This window comes from Mastacembelus armatus, chromosome 12, assembly GCF_900324485.2.
Source record: "Mastacembelus armatus chromosome 12, fMasArm1.2, whole genome shotgun sequence".
Taxonomy (NCBI): Eukaryota; Metazoa; Chordata; class Actinopteri; order Synbranchiformes; family Mastacembelidae; genus Mastacembelus; species Mastacembelus armatus.
In genome coordinates this window covers 1,928,661-1,946,153 of record NC_046644.1, presented here as the reverse complement: position 1 = coordinate 1,946,153, position 17,493 = coordinate 1,928,661, and the positions used below count along the sequence as shown (strand labels likewise).

General features: G+C 39.1%; 1 protein-coding gene across 5 annotated transcripts in view; it reads right to left on the bottom strand.

The window, feature by feature from the left end:
• Positions 1-17,493, bottom strand: part of pam (peptidylglycine alpha-amidating monooxygenase) — a 47,073-nt gene that overhangs the window by 11,622 nt on the left and 17,958 nt on the right. For 4 of the 5 annotated variants that reach the window (XM_026298265.1, XM_026298266.1, XM_026298267.1 and 1 more), the window contains 4 exons: positions 15,108-15,211; positions 11,272-11,465; positions 10,968-11,027; positions 1,706-1,981 (listed from right to left, as the gene is read on the bottom strand). In XM_026298265.1, the coding sequence (XP_026154050.1) occupies positions 1,706-1,981; positions 10,968-11,027; positions 11,272-11,465; positions 15,108-15,211 (634 nt within the window). The remainder of the gene's footprint in view (positions 1-1,705; positions 1,982-10,967; positions 11,028-11,271; positions 11,466-15,107; positions 15,212-17,493) is intronic. The other variant, XM_026298269.1, reaches the window with a different exon arrangement.

Genomic DNA, 17,493 nt, shown 5'->3' with positions numbered 1-17,493 from the left:
GACATACACACACAAATCCACAGTTTAAGTAAATAGTCTCACCATGGCCCCAAAGGTTATCACTGGCATTCAGTAACTGTTAGCAAGAAATTTAACTCACTACATTTTTTCTTGAACTTATCACTGCATCTCTTACTCAAGTTAAACCCCAATGTGACAATGGATAAGCATATACACAAATATAATATTGCAATGAGTTAACATGCAAATGTATGTCCAGTCCAGCAGGAGAAAATGCTTCAACATCATTTCATTTTATATTTGAATTCAGGGTATAGTGTAGCAGAACCAAAATAAGCTCATTTCAACCACCCACTAGAAATAAAACCAGTACTGATTCAACTTGTGGAGAACGTAAAGCACAGTCAGTCAACACCAATATATTCAGCACAAACAGCTAGCTCTGCAGGAAAGCATCCACTCCATTTTGCCGATAATTTGTTTCTATCTAAATCAAAATTATTGACCCAGCAGTCAAAATGCTTTGGTTATGACTCACATTATTGCAGTTTAAAGCACTATTCACACAGGGGCTGACTGAATCTTCTGGCTGCCACTGCTAACAAGGAAAGGCAAGCTCTTAAAATTTCGATGCCATTGTGGAGTGCATATTACAGATGGTTATTGGTTACTTTTAGCAGCTCTATTTGTTGCTCTTATCTTTTTTGTGTTTTTGGCCTGGATGTGCAAGGCTTTGTCCCCTGAGTTTAACTATACAGCCAGGGTTTGCTATTGGCAATAATGTGCCAACAAAAGCAAACAAAAGACAGTTAGCTACATACATGTAAAGTATGAACAAAATGCACTATTCAGACTTACAAAGAAAAAGTGACTTTGAAAATAAAAAGAATGAAATACATTCTAAACGTTTTTGTAAGGTCCATGTATGTACTTTTCTAAGAATCATCAGGGGCATATGAAGGAGCTCAGCCAATCAGATAAATTAGGATGCAGTGCTGGGGACTGGTCTGAGTGTTGCCATGGGTTACAGCAAAGAAAGGCATGAGCAGAAATGAGCCGGAGACAGGATGCAGCAGTCAGGGAGAAAAAGAAATATGGATAAACTAAAGAATTTAATCATCAGAATGTAAATTTTCAATTTGGACAAAATAAAATGGATAGAGTTGAAATGTGGAAAATTCAACAAAATTTTCAAATATCACAAAAAGTTATGTTTGACTAAAGTTGGTGTAATGAAGTAAAATGTGACATGAAGCATGTATTGTGAACATCCACTGAAGAGATGCAGTAGACAGTAGCAGTAGACAGATCTATGTGGACTACCATAAAATGCCAATTTCTATCATGCCTTTGAAGTTTTTTTCACAATTTAAGGTTTGACTGGCGCTCTTTCAATTACATCATTTAATGCCACCCAATTGGCATTTTCTCTCAACAAAACAACAATTTGACTAACTAATGCAATTTGCATTTTGTTTATTAAATATTCTCAAATCTGACTCAAATTTGACCTACATTTGGATGGAAACCTACTCATGGTAAAGCCCTGAATAACGTCTAGATACTACTCCATACATTTTTTATTCCATTACTTAAGTTAAAAAAATACAATTATAACTTCCATGCAAGAACTAAAGGGATGCCCAACATATGCGTACTGTGGTTGTGTTTCTGGACCAAATAGAGAAAAACAGGGGATGTTTTCAGCACCAGTGACAACAATACAATAGCATCCAGGACCCACCTTGTCCTTCAGCTCTCAGCTTGCTTCTTGGTGGCTTGGCTGTGGCCTCAAGCTGATGGAATTTGTGGACTCTGTCCCTCACCAAAACACGATCCTCCCTGGTTTTGAAGTCTAGCGTGGCACTGGGAGAGACCAGGTCTTTCTTTTGCATTAAGCTATCAATCTGAGCCACCAAGTCAGCCTGGGCTCTTTGCATCTCGTGGGGGTTGTACGTATGAATGTGAACTATGTCCTTATTTTGGCCTAGCAGCTTGGACATAAGAGAATAGAGGTCACCTGCACAGACGGACAGAGAAGGACAGGAAAGAGTGGAAATAAAGGACAAAGAGAGTGTAGGCTGTAGCCAAAGATGTGCTACACAGGACTAATGCAGTGGTGTTGGTTGTTAGGAGGGCTGAAATATTTCATTTGCTGTTGAAGTGATATTCAACAGAGAAAATACTGTTAATATTTGCTATCCATGACAAGTGTTTTGGTACATACTTCCTAGCAGAAATCTAGGAACTGTGAAGCGTCGGTCTTAAGGAAGGGAAGGTGTTAGAGAGGAATGATGTCATGCCGTTTCATTAGGGTTTTATAGAGTGAGTGGAAAGGAGACACTAATACTTCTTAAAAAACTCACAGAATAATATTGACCCCTGATCTATCTACAGATTGTGTTCCAATATTAAAAATCAGAAGCATTTCAGCACTGGATGTCACATTGCGTGACATCTCTCAGGCAGGAACTCAGGATGTGCTAGAAGACTGAATTATACAGCCTCAGATTGGCCAATTTCCTTTTTCACACCCAGGGACAGATTTGGTCTGGTCTGTCCTTTGGGACTACCCTTATTCACTAGGTTCTTTATTAGCATATAACACAGTGAACAAATCTCTGCATCTTTACACAGCTACACATCTGGTGCATTTGTCCCAACCCTTCCGGTTCCTGTGTCACCTTGTAAATATTCCCAGTAAACTCTCATTCTTGAATAACATTCCTCTTGCTACCAAGACAATTAACTTAATGTTTTTCTTTTCTTGTTAAGTTAAAGAAAAACACCTACAACTGATAAAACTGTCAACAACGATAAAAAAATAGTCACTCCACTTGCAAAGCAGCCTTTATTAACCCACATTGTTGACCCGTTAAGTACTACACACGCAGAAATATGGACAGCTGAAAGAAGGTGGTCAATAATTAAAACCCCAAATCTCCAAGGAGAGTCATGAAGTAAGCAACAATGGTTTTATGCATGTTTCTCTGTTTACTGGACTTCTACCGAGTTAACTGAGTTGTGACTCAGATTGCATAACTGCAAGGAAAAGCTTAATGGCAATTTTCTTTTTACCACAGATTTTGACCTTAAGGATCACTGGTGAACCTGAGAAAATTCTCATTTTGTTATAACAGACATGAAATACTCTCACAAATTGAGTTTATATTGCTGTTAGCAGATTTTACCACTATGCCATCTTCTTTCATGTAGAAGCAGATGCCCACTACATAGTATTTTATTAGTCATTGGTGCAGGGTAAGATTTTTGCATGAGGTTCAAATCTGCATTAAAATAATTTATTCAAATCTATAATGGCTCAGTCACTGATCCAAACATCATGTGGGATGCCATGAAAGGATTTATAAGGCTCATTGCAACTGGTTACTTATCTGCAATTAAAATGTCAAGATAAAAAATGATCAAAGACCTCGAATGTAAAATATCAAACACTGAGCAGTCTAGACTGTACATAAATGTTTTTTTCTGATATCCTCATCATTAAAGCCAAATCAGAAATAAATCTGCTCTTATTAAAAAGGCTAAATCACACAATTACATAAAAATCCAAGTTCTATTTATATGGTAGTCATCAAAAACTACAGTTGGTATTAAAAGCATTGGAAAACACTGAAACCGTTCAGGACTGGATAGGTTGTACCCACTGTACACTGGCATAATGCAACGATTTGGAGTGATTTAATAACACCTCTCTTTTCCATGATTTTTGTGGTGTTTGCCACTTTATACTGAGTTATAACACTGATGCTTTTTGATCCTATCCACTGGTCAAATAATTTATAAATATATTTATAAATAATAATAATAATAATTCAAATGCTGCCTGGTACCAAGAATCATATCAAGAGATAGGCATCTGTTGATGCTGAAAAAGCCTGTGATCAGATGGAGTGCTTCCACCTCTAGAAAGTTTTTAGCTACATGGGCACTGGTGACGCTTTCATCCATTATAAAATGCCCCCTCCTGTCCCTCATCAGAAACAAACAAACTGTAAACATCACACATTACAATCTGTTAGCAGAACAGAGACATCCACTTCTGTATGCTTTGAGAGAGCCTCACTCTTCTAACCAATCAGGGTAGGGCAAAGTCTCTTCTGAATATAGAGGCTTCAGCTGCTGAAAGATGTCAGCGTAGCCAAGTAAGCAAGCTCCTGATTCTTGCCTTAGCTCATAGACTTTACACAACAAGGATGCGGTGCTAGGCTAGCTGGAGTGTAACAGGGGAGCACCACTGTGGTTTCTTTCAAGCTTCTTCTTGATCTATCTTGGCTTCCAGAACTTGCTTACTGGAATTTAAAGAAAAGGTCAATATCCTTTCTCCTCAGCCCTGTGGGGAAAGTCGTGGACCATGGCTAGGCCTATGATTACTTAAAAACTGCACCACGCATTCTGTTACATTTCTAACAAGAAACAGAAAAAAGCCAAAAACAAAAGCAAAGAAAAGAAAGGCTGAAAGAATACTTAAAAAACAGCCTACTTTCCACTTAAAGAGTCTATTCAGGCTAAGTGTGAATTGAAACACATGAGGATCAAGTGAGGTTTCCAGCCAAACTTCCCTCAGACTGAAGAAGTCATTTGGATGAGTAGTGAAACAATAAGAAGTCCAGTTTCAATGACTCAGCTTCTAAATAACAAGTAAACAACCTACTCATGACCATAGTCAGGAAAATCAGTTCAAGGGTTATTGAGAAAAAACAACATTTAAATCCAAAGAGAATAATAATGATGGAATAATTTGTCAACTTGTCAGTAATCTGTTAGTTGCGAGTCACATCAAACCTAGTTATTATCTTCCTACATTTCCTTGACAAAGTGAACAAAGCTAAATGTACTTTCCCTCCCTTTAATGCAAAAAAATGTTTTGGTCTGTCACACCATTATGGTCAAAATTTAACATCTAGCCAGCACGTCCACAGCTCCAGTAAACTATAATAATCAGCAGAAGTCAGGTGCTCAGAAAAGAAAAACTGAAAAGAGAAAATGACAGCAGAAATGCAAAGTACTATTTAGAAAAAGATACTCAAGTGGCAGATGAAGTTCAAGTATTAGTTCAACCCCAATATAATTAATTAAGAGCAAGGTGAGACATCCATTTGGGTAACATCTGGCTAACACTAATCGCCTAGCTACCACCTACCCCTACCTTTAACATCCAGCTATTAGCTTGTATAAAAATCTAACACAATGCATCCTCTGACAGAAACAGCTGAGTCTGTGGAAGGTTTGCCACAAGGAAAGTTTGGCACTTGACATATGGAGCTCAACACTAAACATGAGGCATGAGTTGCTTAGGACATTGGAACTAATGAAATTATTTGGACATATTTTTCTGGGGCAGCTTCATTCATAATTTATCGTATACCTATTTAAGTTAAGTTATTTACCCTTATTAGTCCCACAATGGGGGACCACTCAAAGTGGCTGTGGCTGTGTTTACAGCAGTGAACACACACACACACCGTGAACACACACCCGGAGCAATGGGCAGCCATTGCTGCGGCGCCTGGGGAGCAGTTGGGGGTTTGGCTCAAGGGTCTCAGTCGTGGTATTGAAAGTGGTGTTGTTCACCCCACCGACAATTCCTACTGGTCCTGAGACTCGAAACCACAACTTTCAGGTTACATGTCCGACTGCCCCATTAGGTCACGACTTATTTGAAAGACCAATGAAAAACAACTATGGGTTATGAACCTTATATTCCTTTATAGCGTGTGATAGTAATCTGTGGGGGTCTGTGTCTGGTCCCAATAAGATTTTTTCCATGCACAGTGCATTCAGGAAGTATTCACTCCCCTTAACTTTTTTCAATTTTGTTATGATGCAGCCTGACACTACAGTTGTTTAAATTAATTTTTTCTCAGTGTCACATAATGACAAATGAAAACTGAATTTTAGGAATGTTTGCAAATTTATTAAAAAGGAAAAACTTAAATATCACATTTACATAAGTATTCAGACCATTTGCAACAGCACATGAAAATGAGCTCAGGGCCCCCCCATTTCTCTTGATCTTTGCTGAGATATTTCTACATCATGACTGGAGTCCACCTGTGGTAAATTAAATTGATTGGATACAATTTGGAAAGGCACAGACCCCTCTCTATAGAAGGCCTCACAGCCGGAAATGCATATAGTGTATGATATGCATAACAACTGCTGTCTGTTGGGGGAGTGGCATTACGGACTGGTGAAAAAGGCCAGTTCTGTGCTAGGCAGGGGGCTGGACCCTGTCAGAACTGTGGTGGAGCAGCAGATGTGAAGGAAGCTGATATACTGACTAAACAGAGTAGCAGCTGCGAATGAGAGGCTCATCTCACTGCGCTGCAGAACTGAGAGGTTGAGGAGATCCTTTGTCCCCACAGCCATTAGACTTTTTAATAGTAATTGTTGATATATTCTTTATGCTATTTATGTTATATGTTATTAACAGTGCCTTTATCTGTTAATTATATTTTATAGTGAAATTTCTATGTTAAAGTTCAGATCATTCTTTAATAACTTTTGAATTTAAAATGATGGATCATGCAGCGTTTGGAAGAAAATTCCACTACAGCAGATGTTTATCCGACAACGCTGTTAATAAATTTAAGAAAATGATTCCATCTTTATTTACATCTATGCCAAGTATAAACATAGTGGAGGGCAGCTGCTTCAATCCCACTCCCTACCAAATTGATCATATTGTTGACAGTGCTGTAACCTCACTGCGTGAAATGCTTGATTCTGTAGCCCCTCTGAAAAAGAAGTTAGTGAATCAGAGGAGACTAGCCCCATGGTATAATTTACATATTCGTACCTTAAAGCAGGCATCACGAAGGCTGGAAAGGAAGTGGCGTTCCACAAACTTAGAGGAAATTTTTCTAGCCTGGAAAAACAGTCTACTAACATATAAAAAAGCTCTCCGTAAAGCCAGAACTGCATACTATTCATCACTAATAGAGGAAATAAGAACAATCCTAGGTTTCTTTTCAGCACTGTAGCCAGGCTGACAAAAAGTCACAGCTCTGTTGAGCCCAGTGTTCCCTTAGCTCTTAGCAGTGATGAATTTATGAGTTTCTTTACAAATAAAATCACAACTATTAGAGATAAAATTCAGCAGATGCTTCCTATACTTGCAATAAATGAATCTTCTACTACAGTAGCTCTTGAATCATCTGTAGGACCTCAGTTATGTTTAGACTGCTTCTCTCCCATAGATCTCTCTGAATTTACATCAGTAGTTGCTTCATCGAAATCATCAACGTGTCTCTTAGACCCCATCCCGACTAGACTGCTTAAAGACACCCTGCCATTAATGAACTCAACTTTATTAGACTTGGTAAATTTATCTCTAGTATCAGGCTACGTACCACAGGCCTTTAAGACTGCAGTAATCAAACCTTTACTCAAAAAGCCTAGTCTTGATCCAGGAGTCTTGGCTAATTATAGACCAATATCCAACCTGCCATTTATTTCTAAAATCCTAGAAAAAGCTGTTGCTAAGCCGCTATCAGACCACTTACACAGGAATGAACTATTTGAAGATTTTCAATCAGGATTTAGAGCACATCATAGTACAGAAACAGCACTGTTAAAAGTTACCAACGATCTTCTCTTAGCCTTGTTTACAGCTAGGCTGTAAACAAGGCTTGTTTCTATACTTGTCCTCCTAGACCTTAGTGCTGCATTCGACACCATTGACCACAACATCTTATTACAGAGATTGGAGCATGTGACTGGTATCAGAGGAACAGCGTTAAAATGGTTCCAATCCTATTTATCGGACAGATTCCAGTTTGTTCATGTCCATGATGAACCTTCCACACGAACAAAAGTTAGTTATGGAGTTCCACGAAGCTCTGTGCTAGGACCGATTCTGTTCACCCTGTACATTCTTCCTTTAGGATATGTCATTAGGAAGCACTCTATTAATTACCACTGCTATGCAGATGACACTCAGTTGTATCTATCTATTAAACCTGTTAACACAAACCAGTTAACCAGATTTCAAGCCTGTCTAACTAACATAAAGACCTGGATGACCAGGAACTTTTTACTTTTAAACTCAGAGAAAACAGAAGTCATTATATTTGGGCCAAAAAATCTCAGAAATAACTTTTCTCAAATTATAGCTACTCTAGATGGCATAGCCCTGGCCTCCAGCACTACTATAAAAAACCTTGGAGTTATTTTTGACCAGGACATGTCCTTTAACTCACACATAAAACAAATCTCTAGAACTGCATTCTTTCACCTGCGCAACATTGCCAAAATTAGGAGCTTCCTGTCTCAAAATGCCAGCCTGGGTTCAGGAGGCAGACACTCTCTGTACTTTTAAGGCTAGACTTAAAACCTTCCTCTTTGACAAAGCATATAGTTAGGGCTGGCCTCAGGCAACCCTGAACCATCCCTTAGTTATGCTGCTATAGGCCTAGACTGCCCGAGGACCACTGAGCTCCCCTACCCCTACCAGACCCCCCCCCCCCCCCCCCTCTCTTCCTCTCCTCCCCACCTCATGTATATTCCACCATTGAATGTCACTAACCTTGTGCTCTCTCTCTCCCCTAGTTTGTGCTCTCTCCCTCTCTCTCTGCTCTCTGTACCTTCTGCAGGTGTCCCTGGTCCTGGAGCTGTATATCGCTGATGTGCAGTTACTGGTCCCACCAACATGCAGTGTCTATCTGTTGTTTATTGTTGCTGTTCTTTTCTCTCTGCTCTATCCACTCACCCCAACCGGTCGAGGCAGATGGCCACCCAAACTGAGCCTGGTCCTGCTGGAGGTTTTTTCTTCCGTTAAAGGGAGTTTTACCTCTCCACTGTCGCCAAGTGCTTGCTCATAAGGGAATTGTTGGGTTTTTAGTTTTAGTTTTTGTAAAGTGCCTTGAGATGATTTGAATTTGTGATTTGGCGCTATACAAATAAAATTGAATTGAATTGAACAAGATTCTCTGGTCTGATGAAACCAAGATTTAACTGTTTGGTCTCAATTCTGAATATTATGTCTGGAGGAAACCAGGCACCTCTCATCAGCTGATCAATACCATCTCAACAGTGAAGCATTGTGGTGGCATCATCATGCTGGGGGGGGGGTGTTTTTCAGCAGCAGGAACTGGACTCAGGACCTCAGACTGGGCTAAAGGTTCACCTTCCAACATGGCAACAACCATAAGCACACAGCCAAAACAACACAGGAGTAGCTTAGGGACAACTATGTGAATGTCCTAGGGTGGCCCAGCCAGAGCCCTGACTTGAATCCTGTTGAACATCTCTGGAGAGACCTGAAAATGGCTGTCCACCAACGGTCCCCATCCAACCTGACTGAGCTTGAGAGGATTTGCAAAGAAGAATGATAGAAAATCCCCCAATCCAAGTGTACAAAGCTTGTTGTGTCATACCCAAAAGACTCAAGCCTGTAACTGCTGCCAAAGGTGCTTCAACTAAGTATTGAGTAAAGGGTCTGAAAGTTGATGTCTCTTATGCAAATATGGTATTTTTCTTTTTAATAAATTTACTAAAATAAAATTCTGTTTTCACTTTGTCATTATGTGAGTGTAGATTAATGAGAAAAAAATGAATTTAAACAACTGGCTGCAACATAACAAAACTGAATAAAGTGAAGGTAGTCTGAATACTTTCTGAATGCACTGTAAATTTACATAAAATATGATCAATTCATTAAATAAGTTTATCAGTTTTCCATATCTATATGTTTCAATTTCGTTGGTGGGGCTACAGTTTTGTGTATGGCCAGTCAGCGACCAGCATGCAGCCTAGGGAAGCAGGGGGACCTTTGGAGATCATCTTGTCCCAGAGAAAGGCAAGACGCACAGCAGGCCTGACTGTGAACACACATGATCTTCCAAGCAACGTTTTATTTACACTTCTTTCTTTTTTATAACTATGCTCTTCTTTGACAACTATAGGGATTTTAGGGAATTTCTCCCTCCAAGATGATACATTGGAGTAGGGTCTGCAGGAATGTTATCCCTTCACTATGTGACTGAAATAATCATCTGACACATTTTGATTGATTTAATACCAATGTAAGCATATCATATGGGAATACACACCAGTACATACTTTATGTGGGATGATGTATGATCATCACCCAGTCAAAAACATGTGGCTTGATGTGACTACTTTTCTGTTTAGGGTGACAAGCTGTAACTTGTAGTCCATTCACTGATAATAACCTCAACAAAATCTAACTGGAGTCAGGAGTTAGCCAATCTGAATCAATGAAACTACATTAGAGATGCGTGCCAGAGGCACCCGGACTTTAAAAACATTCATACTTATTCATCTGCTGATGTGAACAATGGCATGCAAAAAGGGTATCTCAAAATTGCATAAAGATAAAAGAAGTTATAAAGTAATCTTTAAACATTCATCAGTCAAACAGTTTGACCAACTGTCCTTAAAGTTGGACTGGATTATGCTGATTCATGATATGTATGCATTTCGTTTCCAAACTCTGACTTAACAGAAGCAATCACCATGCAGAGATAGATAGTGCTGGAGAGATCACTTCTGTTATAATTTTATTCTAAAGAGGTAATCTACATATTCAGGTTGCTTTGCAAACAGTAATAAGCCAATCCAGCCAGTGTTTTATCCCTACAGGAGATAGTCTGTCATTCATAATTCTTGTTTGCCACCATTTATATGGCTTGCTAAGTATCCAATCTATAACAGTGAAAATGTCTTGTAATACACAGGAAAATAATGTACTCAGTGGAAGAAACATTTTTGTCACCTTATAATATAATCTCTACATATAATCTTACATTATAAATAAGGACATGTTGGTGTGCATTATGGTTTATTAAATGCTAAACATTATTTCAGTGTTCTCTCTGAATCTATGCTAAATGAATATGGGTTTACACACTTTAGTACTACTAAAAAACAGCTATGCACACAACTTGGGATAACGAAAAAATAGGTGTTCAACCTAGTTGTGACAGCACAGTGGGGCATCATATTGTCCGTGAACTCACCCTGATCCAGAACCAACTCAGCTTTGTTTGTATCCAAAAGCAAACTCTTATCTTGACGATCTTTGGGAGTGAAAGGTTTAGTTAGACTGGTTCTTTTTGAAATATGTAAATCACATGAGATAAATTAAAGACAAGAAGGTATTAGTTAATTAATGTATAAATTAAGACAAGAATGCATCTATGGGGGTAAACCTTAAATTGTATGAGCTTTCTGTATGTTTATGATGCAGCCAAAGTAAAAATGCTAAAGTGAATAACTCTGTTAGAGGTATGCAACATAAACAATATTTCTTTTTCTCTGTACCTGTTGAGTGTCCCATATGCATCAAAGAGTTCAGATGCTCTGGACTGACTATGATGGGAACACTGGCCTCAGCTGGAATGTGTTGAAAGAGTTCTTTGGAGCCTGTCTCCATGCAGTTCATGTAGGGGATGGCATGTTTGCTGTCCATGTAGTACATTATATAGAAGTTGCACATTTCATCAGCAGAGGTGGCACTGCAGACAAAACAGAAAAGTACCTTAAGATAAATACATCACACTGCTTCATGTATGCAAAAAGGCAATGATCTTTTTGTAATCAATGAAGAGTTGACAACACTTCTGAATGTTCACACTGCAACAATACTGTAACTGCATATCCAATATTATTAAGACTGAGCTTGCCATTACAGTTTTTCTCAATTGCTAACACACTGTGAGCAGGCTTTTGAACTAAAATTTCAAAACCATAACGCCATTTATCAAAAAGCACACTCAATTCTCTAAACTCAAAACACTACTCCCCTGTTTTGACATGAGTCAGATTTGTTGAGCTGTCACTGCAGAACTCTACACACAAATCCCTTAATTTCTTAAGCTCAATTAGCACACAGTTCCCCAGGTGAAAACATTAAAAGCCAAAATTGAACACACATTAATCAAATCCTTTAATATATAGATAAAATTGATAGTTTTATAACATCTTTCTGCCTGCATACTTTCCCTGTCTAAACCTGATAGAGGAGTTTTTTCGGCATGGCGGTAGAAAGCGTATGACCGAGAACCTTATATCTGTGTTCACCTCCTCCAGTCCATGGTATAGGCCTGCCTAGACATATCAGGAGATGCATTCCAGGGGTGGTTCAGGCATGCAAGAGGATTTTAACCCTGCTGTCTGGCTGGGGCCACTATAGCTTTTTGTGTTTGTGTGTGTGTGTGTGCGTGCGTGCGTGCGTTGTACAGTATATTACATGAATGAATAAAAATGTGCCAATGTATACATTGGTTGTGTCTATCATGTGAAAAGGTTTTTGAGGGGGAGAACCACAAGCAACGTAACTTACCAGTTTTGAAGCTATTGTTTTGAATTTTTTGCACCAGTGTGTAAGACTGTTGTAGTGTGTGTTTTTGAGGGCAAAGTTTGGTTTTTCAGCAAGAGTTAATATAGTGCTTTTTAAGTAATTAATTAGAGAAAAAAAATCTTGTAAGGTTTGGTCTATTTTAGGTCTCAGGTTGTTTTTCACATGTTGCACTTTACCAACTGTGTATTGAATATTTTATTTTAAAATTTTATTTATTCGGCTGGTTATTTCTTGATTTGTTAAAATCATAGGTTCTATAGTCTATTTTTGCTAAAACCAAAAGTATTACTGTTCTTGTAATAAATGGAAAGCAAATTACATTTGTCTCCTTCCCTCTTTTGCTTATCCGAAAAATGGTCCAATCTGTGACTCAAAAACCGAAATATGAGTTTTGTGATCTGTAGTACCACTAATAGCACTGCATCAGTCAGGCATTACAGCCTTGCTTTTGAGACATGCGTAATATGTGTGCTTATCGCGAGGTTATTTAAGGGAACACATTCGATTCAATTCAATTCAGTTTTATTTGTGTAGCACCTAATCACAATTCAATCATCTCAAGGCACTTTACAAAAAAGAAAAAACCCAACAAATTCCTCATGAGCAGTACTTGGTGACAGTGGACAGGAAAAACTCCCTTTAACGGAAGAAACCTCCAGCAGAACCAGACTCAGTTTGGGCGGTCACCTGCCTCGACCGGTTGGGGTGAGTGGATAGAGGAGAGAGAAAAGAACAGCAATAATAAACAACAAATAGACACTGCAGGTTGGTGGGGCCAATAACTGCACATCAGAAATATAACACATGATGATGTAGTCGAGACTTTGATTTAAGGTGATTTATTTGTGTTCTTCTCCCAAATCAATGAACCACTGCAGACAAAATATGTACAAGATTTATATTTACAAAAAAAGATGAGAAAAGGAATATTCAGTACCTCAGCTACTGCCCTGGTTTGTTGCTGCCACCTTCTCTGTGACCAGCTTACCCTCAAGATTGACTGACTGCTGCAGTTTTCTGTTTCATAGTCTGAGGCGCCTGTGAGCAGGCCAGCAATTACAAAACACACATTTTATTTTATTTGTACACTCATTCCCACATTGAATGATAACATAAATATTCCAAAATATCCATAATCATATATCAGAATGTTTAAATCACAGAGAGTTGAGCAGCACAGGGGCTCCACAGGGCACTGTTTTGGTTCCATTCCTGTATACAGCCTACTTCATGTACAATTGTGTTGCCACATTCAGAAGTATTCTGATGATACTGCATTGATCAGGACTGTACAGGAAGAGGAGTCCAGGGGCCTGTTGTGATGTACAGGGGCTGTATTTACGACTAGTCCCGACTGTAATTAAAGATATCTGTAACGATTTTACGACTAGTCCCGACTGTAATTAAAGATATCTGTAACTATTTTACGACTAGTCCCGACTGTAATTAAAGATATCTGTAACGATTTTACAACTAGTCCCGACTATAATTAAAGATATTTGTAATGTATTTACGACTAGTCCTGACTGTAATTAAAGATATCTGTAATGTTAATGATATTTGTGCTTCACTACCTTTGTGCTCTCTCTGTACCTGTACCTTTTGCAGGTGTCCCTGGTCCTAGAGCTGTATATTGCTGATGTTACTGGCCCCACCAACATGCGGTGTCTATTTGTTGTTTATTGTTGTTGTTCTTTTCTCTCTCCTCTGTCCACTCACCCCAACCAGTCGAGGCAGATGGCTGCCCAAACTGAGCCTGGCTGGAGGTTTTTTCTTCTGTTAAAGGGAGTTTTTCCTATCCACTGTGGCCAAGTGCTGCTCATAAGGGATTTGTTGGGTTTTTTTTGTTTTTTGTAAAGTGCCTTGAGATGATTGTATTGTGATACATTTTAATCTGTCATGGTCATATTATAAAATTGTGTATATTTAAATGCATTTTTATTTAGAGAATTAGTATTTCATAATGTCCTATGCATTTATTTCAACTTTCCATACTTGTGCAGTATTTGGAAATAAAATCAATGGTAAAAGACAAGAAAACCAATGAAAAATACGAACCGTATTCTCATAATCATTGCCTGTTCATAATTATGGGATTATTGCAATTGTTATTTTAGGACAAAAATAATATTTTTGTGGCACATGCACAAGTAAGACAAAAATAATATTTTTGTGTTTTTTTTTTTTTTTTACATTAAACACAAAATTCTTAAACTACCCTCACTGTTAATTTGTGTTTACTTGAAAGGAGCTTTTTTTTTCATTGTTGTTAGCCTGTATTTCCATTGCAAATATCAAGATGCCTTTTAATGCGTATGATAATTCATGCACAAAACTGAAGTGACAAATGACGATTTGATAAAACATTTCAAAATTTCAGCATTGTTTTGCATTGTGACTTTCACTTGACTTAAAGACTGTTTTTCCAGTCATATTTCATCATTAAACGTCTTAAAAGTGTAAAAACATAATGTATCATCTTATCTTGTGCGTAACGTCACACCCCATATACTCACTTCTGTGGACACAGATTGATCTATTTCTACTTGTGCTTGAAAATATCTGTACATTTAGATTCCTAAATTACAGATACACAAACACCAACTCAATTTCTTTTAAAATAAATGATGCCACAGTCCACAGTCCAAAAAGAGAAAACAAGAGTTGATCTATGCTTCAGGTGAATAAAACCATAGAATAAATACACAGAAAATTAAAAGGCTTTTCTTTATTACATGTAATTTGCAGTATGGTGAAGGCATGCATAAGTTTCAATGAGCTTTACTACAGAACTCACCCAATGCGAGTTTTGGTAGTCCTGCCCTCACCAGTAAACATACATCTAGCAGCAATGGTGTCACCGTACTTCATATCCACATCCTTGTTAGCAGGATAGAATGCCTGGGGGAAAACACATTCACTGCTGAGCAATCAGCGCATAGCACTCTGTTTTTAGCAATATAAATGTACATATATGTCACAACCTAACCTGATGTAGCATGGTTATTTGAAGTAAAACATGACGGCCTAGCCAAAGCTCTGAGTTAAAGTAATTTGTTTGTGCTCTTCTCCCAAACCAGTAAACCAGATGGTTTCTCTTTTATAGTCTGAGGCTTCTCCCAGCACGCCACCAATTATGCACATTTTCAGTTTATTTGTACACTTATTTCCACCTTGAAGAATAACAAAAAGATTAAAAAATATCTACAATCCATATATCAGAATGTTTAAATCACAGTACTGTTTCAATTTAGAAGAAAATGCTTTAATCAAAAGCTGCTGGTTTGTTTGAATGTGTTGTCACAAATGTATGCTAATGACATTGTAATTTACATGCATGGTACCTGAGCTCATAAAGTGGCTTCTGAGTTGTCTGGTCCCATGTCTAATGCCTCTTACATTACACAGTTTTAGCACTACTCAGCTCTACTCTATTCGACTCAACTCAGTTTTGGTAAATTTCCATTACCATTGAGTACCAACTCAACGTGAGGTGGGGTCATCATAGCATTACAGATAATCGGTCGCAGCTCGGGTTAACAACAACCACCACCGGTGCTGTTGACCTACAGGGTGCCAGTGGAAATTGTACTACTGTTGGTTGAAAAAGGAGAGGAGGAAGGTGTGTTCATAGGAAAAGAGAGGAGAGGAAGGGCAGGAGTGTAGGACTTAGAGTAGGGACTCTGAATGTAGGGACTTTGTCAGGGAAAACTAGAGCGTTGGCTGATATGATGGAGAGAAGAAAGGTGGATATCTTGTGTGTTCAGGAGACCAAGTGGAAAGGTAGCAAGGCTTATCAAGGCGGGGTTCAAGCTGTTCTATCATGGCGTGGATGGAAAGAGGAATGGAGTAGGACTTATCCTGAAGGAGGATTTTGCTAGGAATGTTCTGGAGGTGAAGAGAGTGTCAGATAGTGTGATGAGTCTGAAGCTGCAAGTTGAACACATTTTTCCAGAAAAGGGAGGAGCACAGGGTGATATATAAGAGTGGAGGCAGGAGCACACAAGTTGATTACATCTGGTGCAGACATTTCAACCTGAAAGAGATCAGTGACTGCAAAGTAGTGGGTGGGGAGAGTGTAGCCAGACAGCATAGGATGGTGGTGTGTAGGATGACTCTGGTGGTGAGGAAGATGAAGAGGACAAGGGCGGAGCAGAGGACCAAGTGGTGGAAGAGTGTTGTGTGGCTTTCAGGGAGGAGCTGAAACAGGCCCTGGGAGGTCAGGAGGTTCTTCCAGATGACTGGACAGCTACAGCTAAAGTGATCAGGGAGACAGGTAGGAGGGTACTTGGTGTGTCATGTGGAAAGAGGAAAGCAGATAAGGAGACTTGGTGGTGGAATGAGGAAGTTCAGGAGTGTGTTAAGAGGAAAAGGTTAGCTAAGAAGAAGTGGGACACAGAGGACAGAAGAGAACAGACAGGAGTACAGGGGCATGCAGCGTAAACTGAATGTAGAGGTGGCAAAGGCCAAACAAAGGGCTTATGAGGATTTGTATGATTGGTGGGACACTAAGGAGGGAGAGGTGGATTTGTACAGGCTGGTGAGGCAGAGAGACAGAGATGGGAAGGATATGCAGCAGGTTAGGGTGATTAAGGACAGGGATGGAAATGTGTTGACAGGTGCCACAAGTGTGATGGAAAGATGGAAGGAATACTTTGAAGAGTTGATGAATGAGGAAAATGTTAGAGAGCAAAGATCAGTAAGGATGAAGTGAAGAATTAGACGTGCAGAGTTATGGAAACTACAGAGAAATAAAGCTGATAAGTCACACAATGAAGTTATGGGAAAGAGTAGTGGAGGCTAGGCTGAGGTCAGAAGTAAGCATTTGTGAGCACCAGTATGGTTTCATGCCAAGAAAGAGTACCACAGATGCAATATTTGCTTTGAGAATGCTGATGGAGAGGTACAGAGAAGGCCAAGCGTATGACAGGGTGCCGAGAGAGGAGCTGTGGTTTTGTATGAGGAAGTCTGGAGTGGCAGAGAAGTATGTTTGAGTAGTGCAGGACATGTATGAGAGCTGTAAGACAATGGTGAGGTGTGCTGTAGGGGTGACAGAGGAGTTCAAGGTGGAGGTGGGACTGCACCAAGGATCGGCCTTGAGCCCCTTCTTGTTTGCTGTGATGGACAGGCTGACAGATGAGGTTAGACAGGAATCTCCGTGGACCATGATGTTTGCAGATGAC